This window comes from Calidris pugnax, unplaced genomic scaffold (assembly GCF_001431845.1).
Source record: "Calidris pugnax isolate Ruff unplaced genomic scaffold, ASM143184v1 scaffold135, whole genome shotgun sequence".
Lineage (NCBI taxonomy): Eukaryota > Metazoa > Chordata > Aves > Charadriiformes > Scolopacidae > Calidris > Calidris pugnax.
Window position 1 is genome coordinate 2808176 of NW_015090961.1, and position 17104 is coordinate 2825279.

The 17104-nt window shown below is 46.2% G+C and overlaps 1 protein-coding gene across 1 annotated transcript in view; it reads left to right on the forward strand.

Moving 5' to 3' along the window:
- PAPPA (pregnancy-associated plasma protein A, pappalysin 1) overlaps positions 1-17104 on the forward strand; it is a 194612-nt gene that overhangs the window by 41756 nt on the left and 135752 nt on the right. The window contains exon 3 of the mRNA XM_014952304.1: positions 12984-13129. Coding sequence (XP_014807790.1) covers positions 12984-13129 — 146 coding nt within the window. The remainder of the gene's footprint in view (positions 1-12983; positions 13130-17104) is intronic.

Here is a 17104-nt window from a genome sequence, read left to right on the forward strand (position 1 = left end):
GAACAGATCTTTGCCTTCTCGTGGCCCTTTGCTAGAGGTCTGTGTTTGATTCAAGTGGATCCACAGGCTCGTGGTGCCAAAACAGGCAATTTCTGCGCTCATGTCTGAAGGCCAAATATATGGGTATGATTTCCTATAGTTTACTGTTACATGCTGGATCAGTATTGTACGTTTCATAAGCTGCCAGTCCAATTTTGTAGGGTTTTGGGAAATGTGTCCTCCAGGGAATGCTTACAATCAGCCTTATGTTTTGGAGTGATAGTGCCTGTTTCCTGGTACACATGTTACCAGATCCATATGTGAGGCAACACAAATGTCCCTCCATCCGAATAGTAACCTGGGCATTTGATGTGTCTGTTGCCCACTGTTTACTTAAGTAGAGAACCTTTTCTGCTTGATATGTCCTTCAGTTGAAGAAAGGTCCACTCTCAGAAGCACAGATGTACAATGGTATTTGCCTCACCTTGTATCTACGCTGAAGTTGCGGGTCTTGCGTAGGTTTAAAAACCAGAAAGTTCTTGGGTGTTTGGAAAAGGCACATTTACATCTTTCCTCCTGCTGCTTGGTTCTAGCTCAACAGAGAGAAATGAGGGGCAGGATTTTGATGTCAGGGAGTTAATTGTGTGAGCACTATCTGTTACAGCCACTGCTGCCACGTTTCGTCTCCCAACAGTAGTTGCTTGACAAAGTCATGATCTGCTGAGTCCTCTCTCCTGCTCTTTCTTTTCCTTTCCCTTTCTCCCTCTCTTCCTAGTGAAGAGGAATAGAAATTAAACAAAACAAAACAAAAAAAAAAGGTTGGATTTAGAAAATACACTATCCACAATATTTTCTTTCTGCAACTCTGAACTGTTTTCATTGCAGGTGTGTTGGTGTTTCTGCCAGATCACCTGGCAATTTACTGTGGATTCTGGGAACTTCAAAGCTAAATGTTCCTATGTGAAATTTCTGTTTCAGAGACTGACATTTTCTGTTTCCTTGTAATCTCCTCACTGCTGGGAAAGAACAAGAGTAAGCAGCTTTTGTAGATCTCATAATATTCAGCGGTTCTTTGAATCTGAGTATTCAATTTTCTTTTCTTTTTTTTTTTTTCCCTTAAAAAATGTGTTCAAGGCTTCACTGTTGAAGATAAAGACTTATTGGTATGATCCATCAATACCACCTAAAAAAAACCAAAACAGAAAACAAAAAAAGCTAAATATTAGTCCTTTGTTGTAACAGGGAGGAAAAATCATAAGAACATTGAAAATGTGAGGCTTTTCGTGCCAGGCACAAGATTTTCTTGGTTTCTCTGAATTGAAGTCTCCATCGCCAGATTATGTTCTTTGTGATCTCACTTTGGTGTCTCCTACCCTTTCCTGCATAAGATGAAATAAGAGGAAATTTCAACCAGTCTTATTTGAATCAGGTTTTCATTTCTTTCTCAGAAAAGAGGAAAACTGGGATTATCCTAACCATAAGCCATTGATGATCTGCCCACTGCAGCAGGACCAGCTTTGTGCACAGCCCTGCCAGGAGGTTAAGAAATGAGATTTGGATGTCCATGAGTTGTAAAAACAAAAACAGAAAAGAAGCGGCATCTCCAAAGCAAAAGTGATGTTTTGCAAGATGCATATTTGGACTGGTTATTTTGGCCCATCAACTCCAGAAGTATCTGTAATAAACATGCTAGGTCCTTTGTGGTTATATATGATTTTAGTTTATTTTTCTGCTGATGTCGGCCTGATTCCAAGTTGCTCTTCATTCCAACAGCAATGTATATCTCACTTTGTGGCACGGGGTTTATGTGCAGGGAGGATTAGTGTCAAAAAGTGAGATGAAGGGAGCAAAGAATTTGATCTTCTTCATTTTTTCATCCTGCATTTTTTACTGTGTGTTAATTAGGGAAGATGCTTAAGGACCAGCCTCTTAAAGTTCCAGCCACACACCCCGGCAGGGACGGTGGTGCTTCCTTTCCTGACCCGTGCTGGGCTGCCTAAAAATCCCAAATATCTCTACTGTAGGTGACCCACCAGAGCCCACCTGGGCAGGGTCATAGAATCATAGAATGGATGGAGTTAGGAGGGATGGACCTTAAAGATCATCCAGTCCCACCTCCTGCCCTGGGCAGGGACACCTCCCACCACACCAGGTTGCTCCAAGCCCCCTCCAACCTGGCCTTGAACCCCTCCAGGGATGGGGCAGCCACAGCTTCTCTGGGCAACCTGGGCCAGTGCCTCACCACCTTCACAGCAAGAGTTTCTTTCTAATATCTCATCTAAATCTCCCCTCTTTCAGTTTAAAACTGTTACTCCTCATCTTATCACTCCCCTCCCTGATCCAGAGTCCCTCCCCAGCTTTCCTGGAGCCCCTTTAGGGACTGGAAGGGGCTCTAAGGTTGCCCCTGAGCCTTCTCTTCTCCAGCTGAATCCCCCCAACTCTCTCAGCTGACAGGAGGAGGAGTGATTAGGAGAGGATAGGTCCTGCAAGGGCAGGTACAGAAGGAGTGCTTAGGAGAGGATAGGTCCTGCAAGGGCAGGTGGCACAGGTAGATGGAGCCCAGGACAGAGCAGTGTCCCCGCAGCAGGGTAACCCCAAGCTTTCCCTGGACTCTAAAGAGGGGACCCAAGCATTCCAGGAGTCCCAAAGCCTAGGTTGCTCCAGCCGTGACTCCTGAGGTGCCAGAAAGTCACTTTTTTGGGCAGGCTGCAAATGTGACCTCAAGCCTGACCCCACAGCCACTGGGATGGAGAAAGACAAGGCTGAAGTTGAATATTAATAGTGGAAATTGTTAGACAACTGTAATATAGCGAGTTGCTACGAGCTATTCCTGTAATTAAAGAAAATTCTGTGTCAAAGCTTCCAGTTTCCTCTTGATCTCCAACTTCCAGTCTGATTCAGAGGCTCTACCCAACTCTTGACCTGGTTGAAGGGGGTGGTGATAGGCTGCGTGCCTGGTCTCTGGTGCTTTTCATGAAAAAATCAGGTTCGTTCTGGTGACTGAAACCAAAATGTCCTTCCCTTGAACTATTGTGCAGTGTGCTGTGCACGTATCTGCTGGTTGTTCTTGGAAGCTTTGGGATGAGAGGTGGTATGTAAATGCCAAATATTATTAGAACGGTGGCTGCTCACTCGTTGGAAGCAGAGCCCTGGTTCCACAAGAAAGTCTGTTTGTGAAGTAGATGTGCTGCCTTGTCTTCAGAAACAGGGACACCAAGGGATTCGGGAAGGGTCAGCTTATGGTGGGGAGCTCTGGCTTTCCAGCTGCAGAGCACCAGACCTTTAGGACTTCTTGTGGCGATTGTAAAATATGAGTAAAAGATTGTAAAATTAGAGTGAAGGCTTGTAAAATATGATTAGTGGCCACCAGCAGAACACTTAAAGGGTCAGTAACAGAAGCCACCGCTTATTGAAAAGAAAGATGACCCATATCAGCACAGAACGTAGGCTCAAGAGGTTGAGTTTCTAATCCCCGCTGTCACGCTGAAGGATTTTTGGTGCTTTGAACAAATGATTACATCTCTCTACCTCAGTTTTCCTATTCGGAAGACGGGGAGAATTATTCCCTTTGCCTATTTCATGGCTTCTTGAGTCATGGTACAATTTCGTGAGGGGAGGCCCAGTGTGAGGGTTCTTGTCCCATTTTAGTGTCACTGAAGCCCTCGGCCGGGGCCCGGCTCGGTGCAGAGGGCTCGTGTCAGGGCTTTGACCAGGGTGGAATTTCTCTCTTCATGTTTAGGAAGCGTTTTGAGGCCCAGAGGGGAAGCGCTGTGGAAGTGCCAAGCAGTGTAACTGATGGTTAAAATAGCCTCAAATACATATACCTCTCTATACTGCTTTAAATTCGCCTGAGTGAGGTTTGCTGCAGCCAAAAGAGGTTTTCATAAAGCAGCAAAGGAAATCTTTTTTACCAGAGCGGGTTCCTGAGAATATCCTTACGCCGCTTCTTTCTTTATCGTTTGACTTTTCTCCTTGTTACAATGGTTCAGGCTGTAGAGTCTGGAAAAACATCAGGGTAACCAGGGCAGAGGGAATATCAGATGGAGATGAGGGATGGATAAGAGACAAATTACAGTACATTTCTCATGGGTCATTTGGCTCTAGTCTTGAAAAGGAGAGAGAAAAAAAAAAAACCCCGAAGTAGTAAAAGAAAGAAAAAGAGACAATCAAAACAAATAAACCTGCCAGTGTTGCTGATTTCAAAGGCCTGTGAAATGTGCATGTACGCTTCCTAGTGCCTTGCCGCTCTAAAGAGATGAGTCTTGAAATGCTTGAAAAGTTCCATACTCGCTGTCTCAGAAGTTAATTGTACAGTAAGATCACGATTCCCTTTGCCAAGGCCTTCCCTTTGTTTGCTTTTTTCCCCTCTGCGAGTTGGCCAGCCAGCCTATCTTTTCCTAGCTCTGTGTAGCTGCTTTGCTTAATTATTTTTTATGGTCGTGCGAGGAAATGGGGTTTTTCAGTTCTCGCTGAACTCAAATGTTGCTCCCCTCTTGGACGAAGACCTTGCAAAGCAGAAGGCTCAGTGGTCACATATTTATGGTCTGTAGCCCTGCAACTCTTCACAATCCTACATAAGGGTTATATGAAGGTGGGGTCTCTGGTGGAAGAAGCGGGCAGTGAAGCCTGGGAGGATAAAGGGAGAGAGGGAACAAATAATTTTGTGTACATTAACAGACACGCTGAATTTTTGCCCAGGGCTCAGACAGAACATGTTTGACATTTGCATCATCTTTTTCCCCATTCTTTTTCCCTGAGCCTCTACTCGTTCTTATCCTGGCCAGAACCAGCAGCAAAAATGCTGGGATAAAAAAAAAAAAAAAAAAAAAAAAAATCTGTTTTCACTGTATTTCTGAATCTCAGCCCAGGTTTGTGAAGGATTTGGCAAGGATTTACAAACCTTTGAGAGAATCCGTGCGGAGATCTGAGGAAACCCGCCTCCCTCCTTAAAAAAGCAAGTTGCGTTGGCCAGAAATTGGGCAAAAATTGGTCGTTTCAGCTGAGGTTTCCTTTGAGATTTTGGATTTGAACCTGAAGCTGCACTTTGAGAATCAAATTTTGCTCTGAGTAACTCTAGATTTACACTGGAGCAAATACATCACAGTCAGAGCTGATATTTGTGCAGCCCAGTGAGAGCAGGAGCTGGCTCGAAGGGAAGCTCACATGAAGCAAAGCAGAAGAGGACCCAGAGCGAGGTCTGGAATAGTCCGACCATCAAGCTTATTCCAACTTGTTGCTGTGGTTCAGCCCATTAAGTAGATACTGCAATTACAACACCCAGGAGTTACCTATGTGCAGTTGCATGAAATCAAGCTGTATCATCTAGAGGTCTTTATGAGAAGGTCAGATAGGGCCGAGCAGAGATGCGCTGTTAAGGTTCTATAGATGATAATACTGATTTTTAGAACTTCGTAGCAAATAATTTATGTATGGGGTGGTGTTTTTCCTTGCAGTCCTATAGATTTATAACGCAAAATGTTATAGTAGAAATGTGCTTATTTCTAGGACTGTCCTGCTGGAAAGCCAGCATTTCAAAGCATGTAGAATGGAACTGATGACTTGACAATTGTAAAAAATTCCATCCTTCAGACCAAGGAGCTGCTCTCAGTCTCTCTTGCAGGATAAAGATAGCCCAGACCCAAAGGATTCCCATATTTTGCACAGTAAAACTCTTATTTTCTTTCTCTAATTTTTTTAAATATTTTTTTTCATAGGGTGAGTAAAGCCTGAGTCAATAGCATTATGGCAGAATTAATTCAGTTTGGCAAAGAAAGCACCCTAGGATCAATGAACAGCCAAACTTTGGTAGCCATGTGGGCTTTTGTTTTGTAATGGGTGATGTTTGGGGTTGGTCTTAACTGCAGGAACGGCCACTGATGGAAAAAACCCTCATCCAGCTTTAGCCAGCTGACCTGAACCCATTAGCAGTGTCACCGAGAGGGAGACAGCTCAGCACAGGCTACCAAACCTACCCAAGAGGCTGGGTTTGTCTTTGAATGATTATCCTAAGTGTCTTTTCTTGGATCCTTATCACTCTTCATTTTTTTTGCCAAAACATTCCTCCTTTCTAGTAACGGGAGATCAGATTTGGGGGCTGTAGAGGACATTTTGCTGCAGCGGATAAACCAGAATTCTTTAAAAGCTGCCAAGCCTACATGTGCTGACAGTGCTTGCAATTTATGCTTGTGGACATGACCTACTGACTGCCTGGTTTGGATGCGGTCGGAATTACAGTTACACATTTGGATTTCAGTGTGAACACAGGCAGTGATCTGGATCTAAATTGGGACCTGAAGCCTTTCACTTGTAATATTCTGGCTCCGCTCTGTTTCAGGCTCTGTCCCAATCACTGAAAGATTTATACCTTTATCAATAAATTATCATGACTTTTACTACACTTACACCAGTGTCTTAAATTAACACTAAACTAAATGTAGATGAGGCACGCTTCCTGCTTCTCGTGATTTATGGCAATCTGTCTGAAATGAGGAGCAAAATTAAATTTGCCAGCAAAGGCGGATCTTTAACATCAGGTCAGGCAAAAATTTTATTACAAGTTCCACTGCTACAGAGGGTTTGTAGGTTGGCTTTTTTTGTCTGGTGGAGGTTTTTTGATAGACCTGTAGCACTTTAGGCAAAAGGAGAGAAAAAATGTTAGAAATGTTTGTAGGTCTGAAATCTCTGCTGTGTACTGCATGTCAGGTTGGAGGTGATAGACAGGATGAATGTAGCAGTGACATGGCACTGATAAGCTCCCAGCTTGAGGACTGTGTCCTCTTTTGATGACCTGCCTTTGAGGAAGATGTGGAGAGTGCAGTTGAGAGCATCAGAAATGACCAGAGGGCTTGAAAAATATAACCAGTGGGGAGAGGTTGAAGAGATACGGTGGTTTTAGCCTAAAAATGAGGTGGTTTGGAGGAGATATAATAAGCTTTCAAATAAGTAATAGGTTTGGTAAAGCAGAAGGGAATTATCTGATCTCCCTGTCTGTGGGGAATGGCACAAAGTCCTGCACATCTGTTGCAGCTAAAAGGATGAGGGTGAGTCTTCAGAAAAACTTCCTGGGCATAAAGGTGTTGAAACATGGGCTGCTGGGGCAGCGACAGAGTCCTTGTCAAGTGTGGTCTTAAGTGTGAGCTGGATAAAAAATTGCTTGGTGTGAGATATTGAGTCCACCTTTGGGGTGGAGGGCTAGCAGTGATGTCTCTGGACACCCTTTCCAGACTTGTTTCTCTGTGACTCTGTGACAGAAAGCACAAGGCAGTTTATACACTGGCATCAGCACTGTGATTCCAACGGTTGAGCTCCATGTCTAACCACCCTAGACTGAGAAATCACAGGGGGAAAAGCTAAATTACAATTGTGTGTGTCTGCCAAGTGGCCCCATTTCAAGGTCAGCTTTCAGTGCTGCTGGAGCCATGGCTCTTGCCATTATCTTCAGGAAGAACATCATTTGGCTCAAAACAGTCCTTGCTGTTCGCTGCAGATACTGAAAATCTGTAGGTGGCCACTGCACCCTAAAACCTTGGGTCCCCCATGTTGCTGGAACAAACGGGACAGCCAGTTGGTGGGGGCCTGCCCACGTCCCAGCTGGTGTGGTCTTTGCTGCTCTAATGGGTTGGTGTCAATCCTGGGGCCAAGGTCAGAGCTGGAGGGACCAAGGGACACCACTGAGACTTGTTGGCCACACCATGTTGGGGACCACACCTGGATCTGTTGCCAGGGCTGTCCAGAAAAGCTTTCTCTTTGTCTGCTAAACTGCGTGCCGTGGTTTAAGCTGGGCTGACAGCTCTTTTGAGAGCACCAAAGGAAAGCAGAAACATGGAGTCTCGGGATGGAGGGATGTAGTGCATCCCCAGGATTCCAGCAGATCTAGTCTGTCCTGCCATATGCTGAACCTGCTGGGTACAGGACAGGACATTGCATGTTCAAGAGATAAAATGGAGATTTTTTTCGAGGCTGATTTCCCAATTCAGAAGGTGCTGGCATTTGTGATTCGGGTTTGGTTTTGTTTTTTAATGATGAAATGCAGTGCCTTTTATTCCTAACAAACTCATCAGGCAGTGGGAGACCGTACTCCCCGGCGAGCAGATAGCAAAGTCCCTGCTCTGCCTTTGGGTGGGGTCTTGCAAATAATCCCTTAAGTACCCTGTTTGTTTTCTTGCTGTAAAGTGACACTTATCTTTGAAGGAAAAAAAAAAACAAAACAAAGTCAAATAGAGAATAACTCAGAGCAAACAGTAGAAAACATTTCCTAACAATAAGGGCTGGAAGGCTCCCTGTTCCTTGCAAAAACAACCGGGAGTGCAAGAGGCTGCAGCCCGGCCACGTCGGGGGGACACAGGAGAGCCACCTTCCCACCTGGGTGAAAACGGGGCAGGAATAGTTTCCAACCCAGTTATAAAACTGATCGACTCGAGTCGCCAAGGCCAGATTCAGTACAATTAGACCTGATACCCACCGAGTTTAAAAGGCATCGTCAAATGTGTTTCTAGTGAAGGGGCAGAGATTTGTGGCTGGGTTTGGCTTTGGGGCTGAGGGCGGGTGGAAAGGAGCTCCTCACAGTGCCCCCACGGGCAAGGAGGGGGCTATTAGCTGGGGGCTTCGCCTTGCCACCTGGGGACTGGTCCCACTGTGGCTGAGCCACAGCCCAAATGGACAGGAAAAGGGCCTGAGAGATGAGACAGGCAGGGGGTAGTGGCTCCTCGGTGACTGATGGGACACTGAGTCCATCAGACTGGAACTGGAGCACCCTATGGGATGTGTACTACTGGGGCTTACTGGGAAAGGGTGAGCTGCTCCACAGCATGGTTTCAGAGGGCTGTTTGTGCTGCACTGGAGGAAAAAAGCAAACCGAAGCTGTGTGTTGGACAAATAAGTCGATGAAAAGATCTGGGTGGGAATGTGCACATTGCCTGATATGATTTGGTGTCCCCAATGGCCTTAAACAGCCCATAGAATTTCTATGTCTAAAACAGATTCCAGCAAAGGAGACCTTTTATGATGCACTAATAGGCTCATTAGTTTTTCTCGAGCGAGGCACGCTCACAGCATCGTATGTTTTTTCCATTACAGGAATTACATATGTTTTGTTGTGCTTTGGGTTTTGTTTTGTTTTCCACATAGACTTGCCCTGACAGTTCCCCCATTCAGGTTTGTATTGGAGGTACCATCTCGAGCCAATGAATTTTATGAAATATGTTGCTGGCACTCACGGAGAGATGCATAAAGGAAATATTCTAATGACAGTTGGGAAGGCTTTGATCCCTTTCCAAGACTGCACTCATGTCTTTGAAATGCGAGTTTGGCAGTGCTGGAAAGGCTGGGCTCTTTGGCTGGCTTTGGCACGAGCCCATGGGACAGACATTATGTCCTCTATCAGGGGACCCACATAACCTTGAGAAGTGTAAGCAACGCTCACAGATTGCGCTGGGTCAGATAGTCTGGGCTGATAACAAAGCAGCCGCGGCAGCAGGGGGGGAGTCAGCCTCGTCCAACGCAATCACTGAAAACTGTTTTGACCTGGTAACTGTTGGGTCTGCTGCCTGCGGCTACGGAGTTGGACATGAACTGCAAAAGTAGTTAATTTATGCCTCCTTGAGTGTAGGAATGTGGTGATGATGGATAGGGATGGGAGGTTATTAGAAACATGGGGAGGAAGGAGAGGATGGAATTCCAGCTCGTGTTTTTATCTCTTACACACACACACACACACTCACGCTGGTTCCTTCGCACACAGGCTCTTGGCTGTCTCACATGTGTGCACAACCAGGCCCCCCCTTACACACTCACACCTCTGTCCACACACGCACACACAGGCACGTGTCCACACGCTCCCCAGGGATCTCCCTGAGCCGAATGCTCCCGCGTGTCGATGTGCTGGGGGCTGCTGGCTGCTGTTACAAAGGGGTTCCTCCCCAGCATGGGCTGGTTACACCTACTCCTGCACAGACCCTTTGCTAAAAATCCTCTTACAGCGTTCTGTTCTTACACCACCTGCATCCTGGGCTGCACCTAAAGAAGTGTGGCCAGCAGGGAGAGGGAGGGGATTCTGCCCCTCTGCTCTGCTCTGGTGAGACCCCTCCTGCAGTGCTGTGTCCAGTTCTGGGGTCACCAGCATCAGAAGGACATGGACCTGCTGGAACTGGTCCAGAGGAAGCCACAGAGATGCTGGGAGGGCTGGAGCCCCTCTGCTCTGAGGACAGGCTGAGAGAGTTGGGATTGTTCAGCCTGGAGAAGAGAAGGCTCTAGGGGGACCTTAGAGCCCCTTCCGGTCCCTAAAGGGGCTCCAGGAGAGATGGGGAGGGACTCTTCATCAGGGAGTGGAGCAATTAGATGAGGGATAATGGCTTTAAACCGAAAGAGAGGAGATTTATATTAGCTACTAGCAAGAAACTCCTTGCTGTGAGGGTGGTGAGAGCCTGGCCCAGGTTGCCCAGAGAAGCTGTGGCTGCCCCATCCCTGGAGGGGTTCAAGGCCAGGTTGGAGGGGGCTTGGAGCAACCTGGTGTGGTGGGAGGTGTCCCTGCCCAGGGCAGGAGGTGGGTACCCAATGATCTTTAAGGCCCCTTCCAACTCTGACCATTCTATGATTCTGTATTGTGCTCACTCCCAGCCTCCCGTTGGCGAGCAGAGGATGAGTGGTCAGAGAAATACTATAAGACCGAGTCCAATTGACTCAGTACGATGGATTTACGTAAGGCACAAGCTCAGTCTCAGTGATGCACTGACATCACCGGCCAATTAGTGAAATGCTGTCTGCTCTGGATGTTGTCTGCAGTAATAACCCGAGTACAGAACAGCCCGGGATGTTGAAGCACAGAGTCTGTGTGCGAGTGAGGGAGTGATTGTGGCCGCGCACTGAGGATATAAATGGGGATTGGATTGTGTAAACAATAAGCAAAGAGACAGCTGAGAATAAAGAAATATTAGTTTAGATTATTTGAAACCATAAGAGAAGAGCGAGGATAAAAATGGTAATTCCTACAGGGATTTGCACGGGCCGTAAAGCGTCTGCATCCAGAGTCAACAAGCGCAGCCCCAGTACGGGCAGCGGGGCCTTCCCTCCCCACTGTGACACACAACACACAAACCTTCTCCTACTTAGAGGTCCACCAGGCTTCTGTTTCTGTCCTGGCCTCTCCTGCACGATGTGCCACATCACTCCCACATTCTCTGCCTCTTTTGCTCCCTGTCTTTTACTGGTGCTGCCACGCGTGTGACACATCGTCCCCTCCACACACACCTGTCCTCTGTCACACTCCCTGATGGGCTTACACTTCCCTTTGGAAACACACATGACCTCTCACATGTGATTTCAAACTATTGCTCGTGGATATGTGTAGGTATGAGCCCATATTTGGAAAAGATGTTTTCAAAGGCACAAAGAAGATCCTGGAAATCGATTGCACGCAGCCTCAGAACGTTGTGCAGACACAGGCAGAGCAAGCCTGAGGAGCTAAGGGAAGGGTCTCTGTATTTTCCATAGATGTGTTGGGAACCGTGGAGAGATGAGAAATGTGTAAAGGGTCACAGTGGTGACCTGTCCTTCAGGATGTCATCCACATTGGATCGGAAGATAAACACTCTATGGAATGGAAACATACCCTTCCACTGGTGTCCCCAAAGAGCACGTCTTCCTCCATGAGTCAGCGAGGGCCTGGGGACACCCAGCCATGAACTATTTTGGAGGCAATGACTTCAGCAAGTGGCAGGGGAAGCTATTGTGGAAATATGAATGTGTTTTCCATTGGGGAGTCCTCCAGGGAAGGACAGAAAGATCTTGGTGCTGAGCCAACTCCCCTATTTTTTCTTCACCCTTCTGGGAACGAAAGCCTTGCAAAGTATGTGAGGAACCCTACTTACTGAGTGTGAGCGTGTTTGGTTTCTGAGAGCTGCACCAGCCTAGACACATATGGAAAGGGGGACTTCAGGAAGCAGGAATCAACCTGCTCAAGACCATCATGGTGTCCTTCCCTTACAAGCTGGTCAACCATGCTTGACTCCATGTGGTCTCTCCCTGTGTTGTTTCCACCTGCCAGGTGAAGACAGTACATCCTCTCTGTGCTTTAGCTCTTGTGTTAGCACAACACTTCATATCAAAACACAATGTGAGCTGGAAGCAGAGAGCCAATGGGTTTCTTCCTATGCTTCACTTTCTCCAGCTTTACTCTGAGTTAGATCATCGTGGTGCCACTGAAAGCTGTGGGACACCATGGCACACACTTTTGCAGTAGCTCCTGTGTTCTAGTATTGACCATCTAGTCCTTAGACGGAGTGTAGAAGGTACTTCCAATGGCCATCAAGCTTATTGGTGGATTGGCTTTGCTTTGCTTGCCTGCAAGGAGATTGTGACCTCCAGAGATCCCAAAAGATAAGAAGAAATGCTGCTCACCTGGGGGAGGAGGGGGCTAGGGAGCCTTAGGAATTTATGCCATGGTATGGTACCACTCCTGTGGAGATCTCCTGGCACAACTTTGCTTGTTGGAAATAGCAATTCTCAACCAACCATCCTATACCCAGGCTAGACCCCGTGCGTCTCGGCAGAAGTGCTAAAGGAGTAAGTCCGTGAGGTGTTGTGCCAGCCTGAAGGTGTGAAACTTGTTATTGTAAAGGAAAATTAGAGGTAACAATAATAAACAGCTTAGAGGAAATGTGCAAGGTAACTGCTGATAGAAAAAGATTTACTGACCATAATAATTGGTTAATTACATTCATAATAAATAGATTCCTATACTTATCTCAGGAATGCGGACAGCTTTATGTATTTACCTTGGATTTTGTGGCCTTAGTTAATCAGTGGCCTGAAGTCCTTAGATGAGATTCACTATGTGAATGCAAAGTAATTGAGATTTGGGAGTGGGTTATTAAAATATTTCAGGTGCCTGATACGCAGGATATTACAAGATTTTTGCCGGGATTGCAGCACCTCTTCAATACTTTGTTGCTTTTTGTGTCACCTTTAGAAAAAAAAAACAAAAAACCCAAGCTTTTCTTTTTCTACAGAGCATACTTAGATGTCAACGAACTAAAGAACATCCTCAAACTGGATGGATCCACGCACCTCAACATCTTCTTTGCCAACTCCTCCGAGGAAGAGCTGGCTGGAGTGGCAACTTGGCCCTGGGACAAGGAAGCCTTGATGCATCTAGGTGAGTGATAAAGATGTTTCTTCTTTGTAAAGCATTCTTTTGAGGCGCTAAGAAGGAAAGACAAATATGCGTTAAGCTCTGTTCTGATTTCTTATCATTCCTCTAATATATAGTCAGGGGAAAAAAAGTATTTCACGATTCCCAGATACTGGCTCACAACCAGGAAAATATTAGGTTATAAACCCAAAGCATATTATGGTATTTGTAGATGATGTCAAGCTGAAAGTATTTCACCTTTTAAGTGAAGCTACTTTGCAGGGCATTCTCTCCATGGGAGCACTTTGCAGAGAGGGTTGGGGGGATAGATGGGGGGATGCTAGACAGAAGTGAATTTTTAACCTTATCCTGTTACGTTCTGATCCTTAGTTCATTACTCAGTAAGCGTTCAATTAATTGTCCTCACAGACCATAGTTAACATTTGTTGCTATTTTTCTCCACCGATGTGCAAAATAGCAAATTGCTGAGAGATTGTATTTCTGATGTTCATTTGGGTGGAACTGGGGAGAGTTCACCACCCCACGGATTGCCCTATGCAGCTCACAGCCAGGTTGCCAAGTGTGGCTGCTGGAACCCAAGGATCCAGACAGAGCTGGGCAACCTCCAAGGTCACTCGTTGCCCAGACACCTGCGATGGCCACTGGACCTGTGCTCCTTGAAAAATGCCTGATGAACCTCAAAAGGTTCAGGAGGCACCGAGTCTGGATCTACTTAACTGTATAAACCGCCCTGGGGCTGCAAACCTGATCTGGTCACCTTCTAAGAGTAGGGATTCTCACAAGTTTTCCACATATTTCTCCAGCTTGTCCTGGCCTTCCTAGGCTGGAAGACAAGTCCAATTTCACCCAAGTTCAGTCTTTGTGAAAGGCTGTTTCAGCCAGTTTTTATACTACCCAACCCCACATGGAGCAAACCAGAAAAGATGTGGCAAATGTAAACCTAGATGAGGGGAGCAAAATATGGTGTTTATTATTCTAAAGTACACAATAAGAGCGGAGCTACGACTCGAGCCATCAGTCAAGTAGGCTTTTCCACGTTCAAAAATACATGCCCCCAAACCCTAGATGTGGATATCTCTTTATAGTCACCTGTCTCCATAGCTGAGGGAGGCTCCATGGTCAGGCCAAGCCCTTGGAGCTGGCTGCCCTACTTCAGTTAGTAAACATTCTGTTACAACATCCAGCTCCACAGCTGCTCTGGAAGAAGCGTGAGCAAACTTCCCTTCCCAAGGACCAGTGCTGACACACGTCCAGTCTCCTGCCGAGCTGGGCAGCAGAGCTACAACTCGAGCCATCAGTCAGGGAGGCTTTTCCACGTTCAAAAATACATGACCCCAAACCCTAGATGTTGAGATCTCTTTATAGTCACCTGTCTCCATAGCTGGAGCGGAGCTACGACTCGAGCCATCAGTCAAGTAGGCTTTTCCACGTTCAAAAATACATGCCCCCAAACCCTAGATGTGGATATCTCTTTATAGTCACCTGTCTCCATAGCTGAGGGAGGCTCCATGGTCAGGCCAAGCCCTTGGAGCTGGCTGCCCTACTTCAGTTAGTAAACATTCTGTTACAACATCCAGCTCCACAGCTGCTCTGGAAGAAGTGTGAGCAAACTTCCCTTCCCAAGGACCAGTGCTGACACACGTCCAGTCTCCTGCCGAGCTGGGCTGGAAGTGAAGCCACTTCCACTCTTGACTTGCCTCCAGCCCCAGCTCTATGGGCTCCTGCTGGGAGCACCCAAACCAGGAGATGCTGTAAATGCCTCCCAGTGAGCATTCCCCATGGCATGCCCTGGCAAAAGCAAAGATAAATATTAACCCCAGCATGGACCGGCACCTATGTTGATGTGATTTCCATCACTTTTTACCACCACAACCCCCTTCTCCTGCATTAGCCCCACAGTCACTCTCTGCTTCTGGTTGTGCAACAGTATGAGTTGCTGGTGGGAAACATCAACCCAAATGCCACTGCTGGACTGAAATAAGGCTGCAATATAGCTGATCCTTCCCTAAATGAGTATTTTCACAGCTTCCCTTGGGGTTGCCATGGAAGGGAGCAGAGAACACGGGGAGGGCTCCAGAGCGCCAAGAAGAACCTTCTGCAAGAGGGCTGGGGCTCGCCCAAAGCCCTGATGAGTTCTTCTGTCACTTCGTTAAGCTAATTGTCAACATCATGCCTGAGCAAAACAATTTAAATTCAGCTCCTGCAGTGTATTGACAGAATTCATTGACCAAAAAAAAAGATCTCACGAGAAAAAAAAGACATTACCCAACAGTTTAAAGTTGACTTGCAGTGGAAAAAAAGTAAAAATAAATAAATAATGCCCATAATTTCCTGTCATAATAGCCCTCCCAGACCTGTGCTTGGTCTGTAAGAATTCATCTTTAATCTTTTTTACTCTCTTCTATAAATCCAATATGTACTTAATAAAAAATATGAAATATGTCCTGTGGTGCAGATCTAAAGGCTGGGATAGAGATTGTCTGGGTGAGGGAGTTTATCTTTTCTGTAAAACTGCAATTGATTTAGATTCTTGACAGCTGTGAAAAATATAAATTTTCAACAAAGGCAAAAATAAAATCTCCCTCTCCAGCTGCCTCGGGGCTCTCCGATGCCAGAACCATTTACCCAGCCTTTATTTTGAAGGCATGTCCTGCTGAGGAATTTCACCAATATTCCTGCCATTGGAAAACAAACCCTGGAAGTATCTTTGGGAAAGAGACCCTCAGAAAAACAATGCACCAGGGTGCTCTCTGGCTGTAAATGTCTCCGCATGGGTAGACCCCAAGCACCGAAGGACTCAGAGCATGTATTGTATGAAAGGAGAGAGAGGGATGCAAGGAACGTGGGGATTGCATCCTGGTAGGTCTGTAGACAATTAATTGGGTCTGTGGGGAGCGAGCGTAAGGACCAGCTCAGCGCTGGGAGAGGGACGTGCAGATGCTGCATGTGGCACAAAAGGCATGATGTTGCAGAGTGATTGATTTTGTTCACTCTTTTGTGCCTGTATTTAAATTTGCAGTTCAGTTTTTTTAGTGCTATGTATGTATTTGTCCATCCCCGTGTGACACCTCTCCGCTGTGTGCGTGTAGTCACACCTGCCCATGCACAAGGGAAAGTCTCTTCTCTGTTGCTGTGTGTGCATGTGGCCTTGCAAGATGTCCAAAGTGGGGCTTCCTCTCTCTCCAGCATTGATAGAATTTCAGCTGGAATACTGTACTGCGCTTGGACACTGTGCTTGGAGGAAAACGTGAGACAACTGGTGAAAACCTAAGGAGAACAACCATCAGGGAGGTCAAGAAAAAGGGTTGAGCTACAAGGAAAGGTTGAATGGATTACAGTTATTCAGGCAGAAGGAAAGGAGCCTGAATTGGGGATGATGACAATCTCATAAAAGCTGATGAAAGGGGAGGAGAATCTTCTGTTCTTCGTATCCGTGTGAGGCAGGACTTGAAGTCATGAACTTAAATTGCCAGAAAATCAATTCAGATTAGATGTGAGTTAAATCCTTGCAGCTGGAAGGATACCGAGTGCCGAATTGATTGCTGGGGCAGTCATGTCATCAGGGGTTGTAAAGAGACGTTAGGCCAGTCTGTGTGAGGGATGGTATAGACCTAATTGGTCCTCTGTTGTTTGAGAGTGGAATTTAGATGACTTCTTAAGATCTTCTCCGTCTTATTTTCCTCTAATTCCATGGTTGTTGCAACCAAGTCTCCAGGCAGACGAGAAGGAAGAATCTATGGTGCGCCAGAACCTGGTGATCTCATCTTCCCTGTGCTGTGCTCACTGATAAAGTTCCTCCTGCCAAAACCTTTTCTCTCCTCATTGTCACCAAATTATTAGTATACCATATCCAAGATTTATTTTCCCACTATAACTTTTACAAAGCAGTCTCCCGTTCTCATGGTAGGCAGTATACACAGTTTTCAATAAAAGGCTTGGAAAAGTTGAGGTCAACAAGCTAAATAAAGAAAATACAAA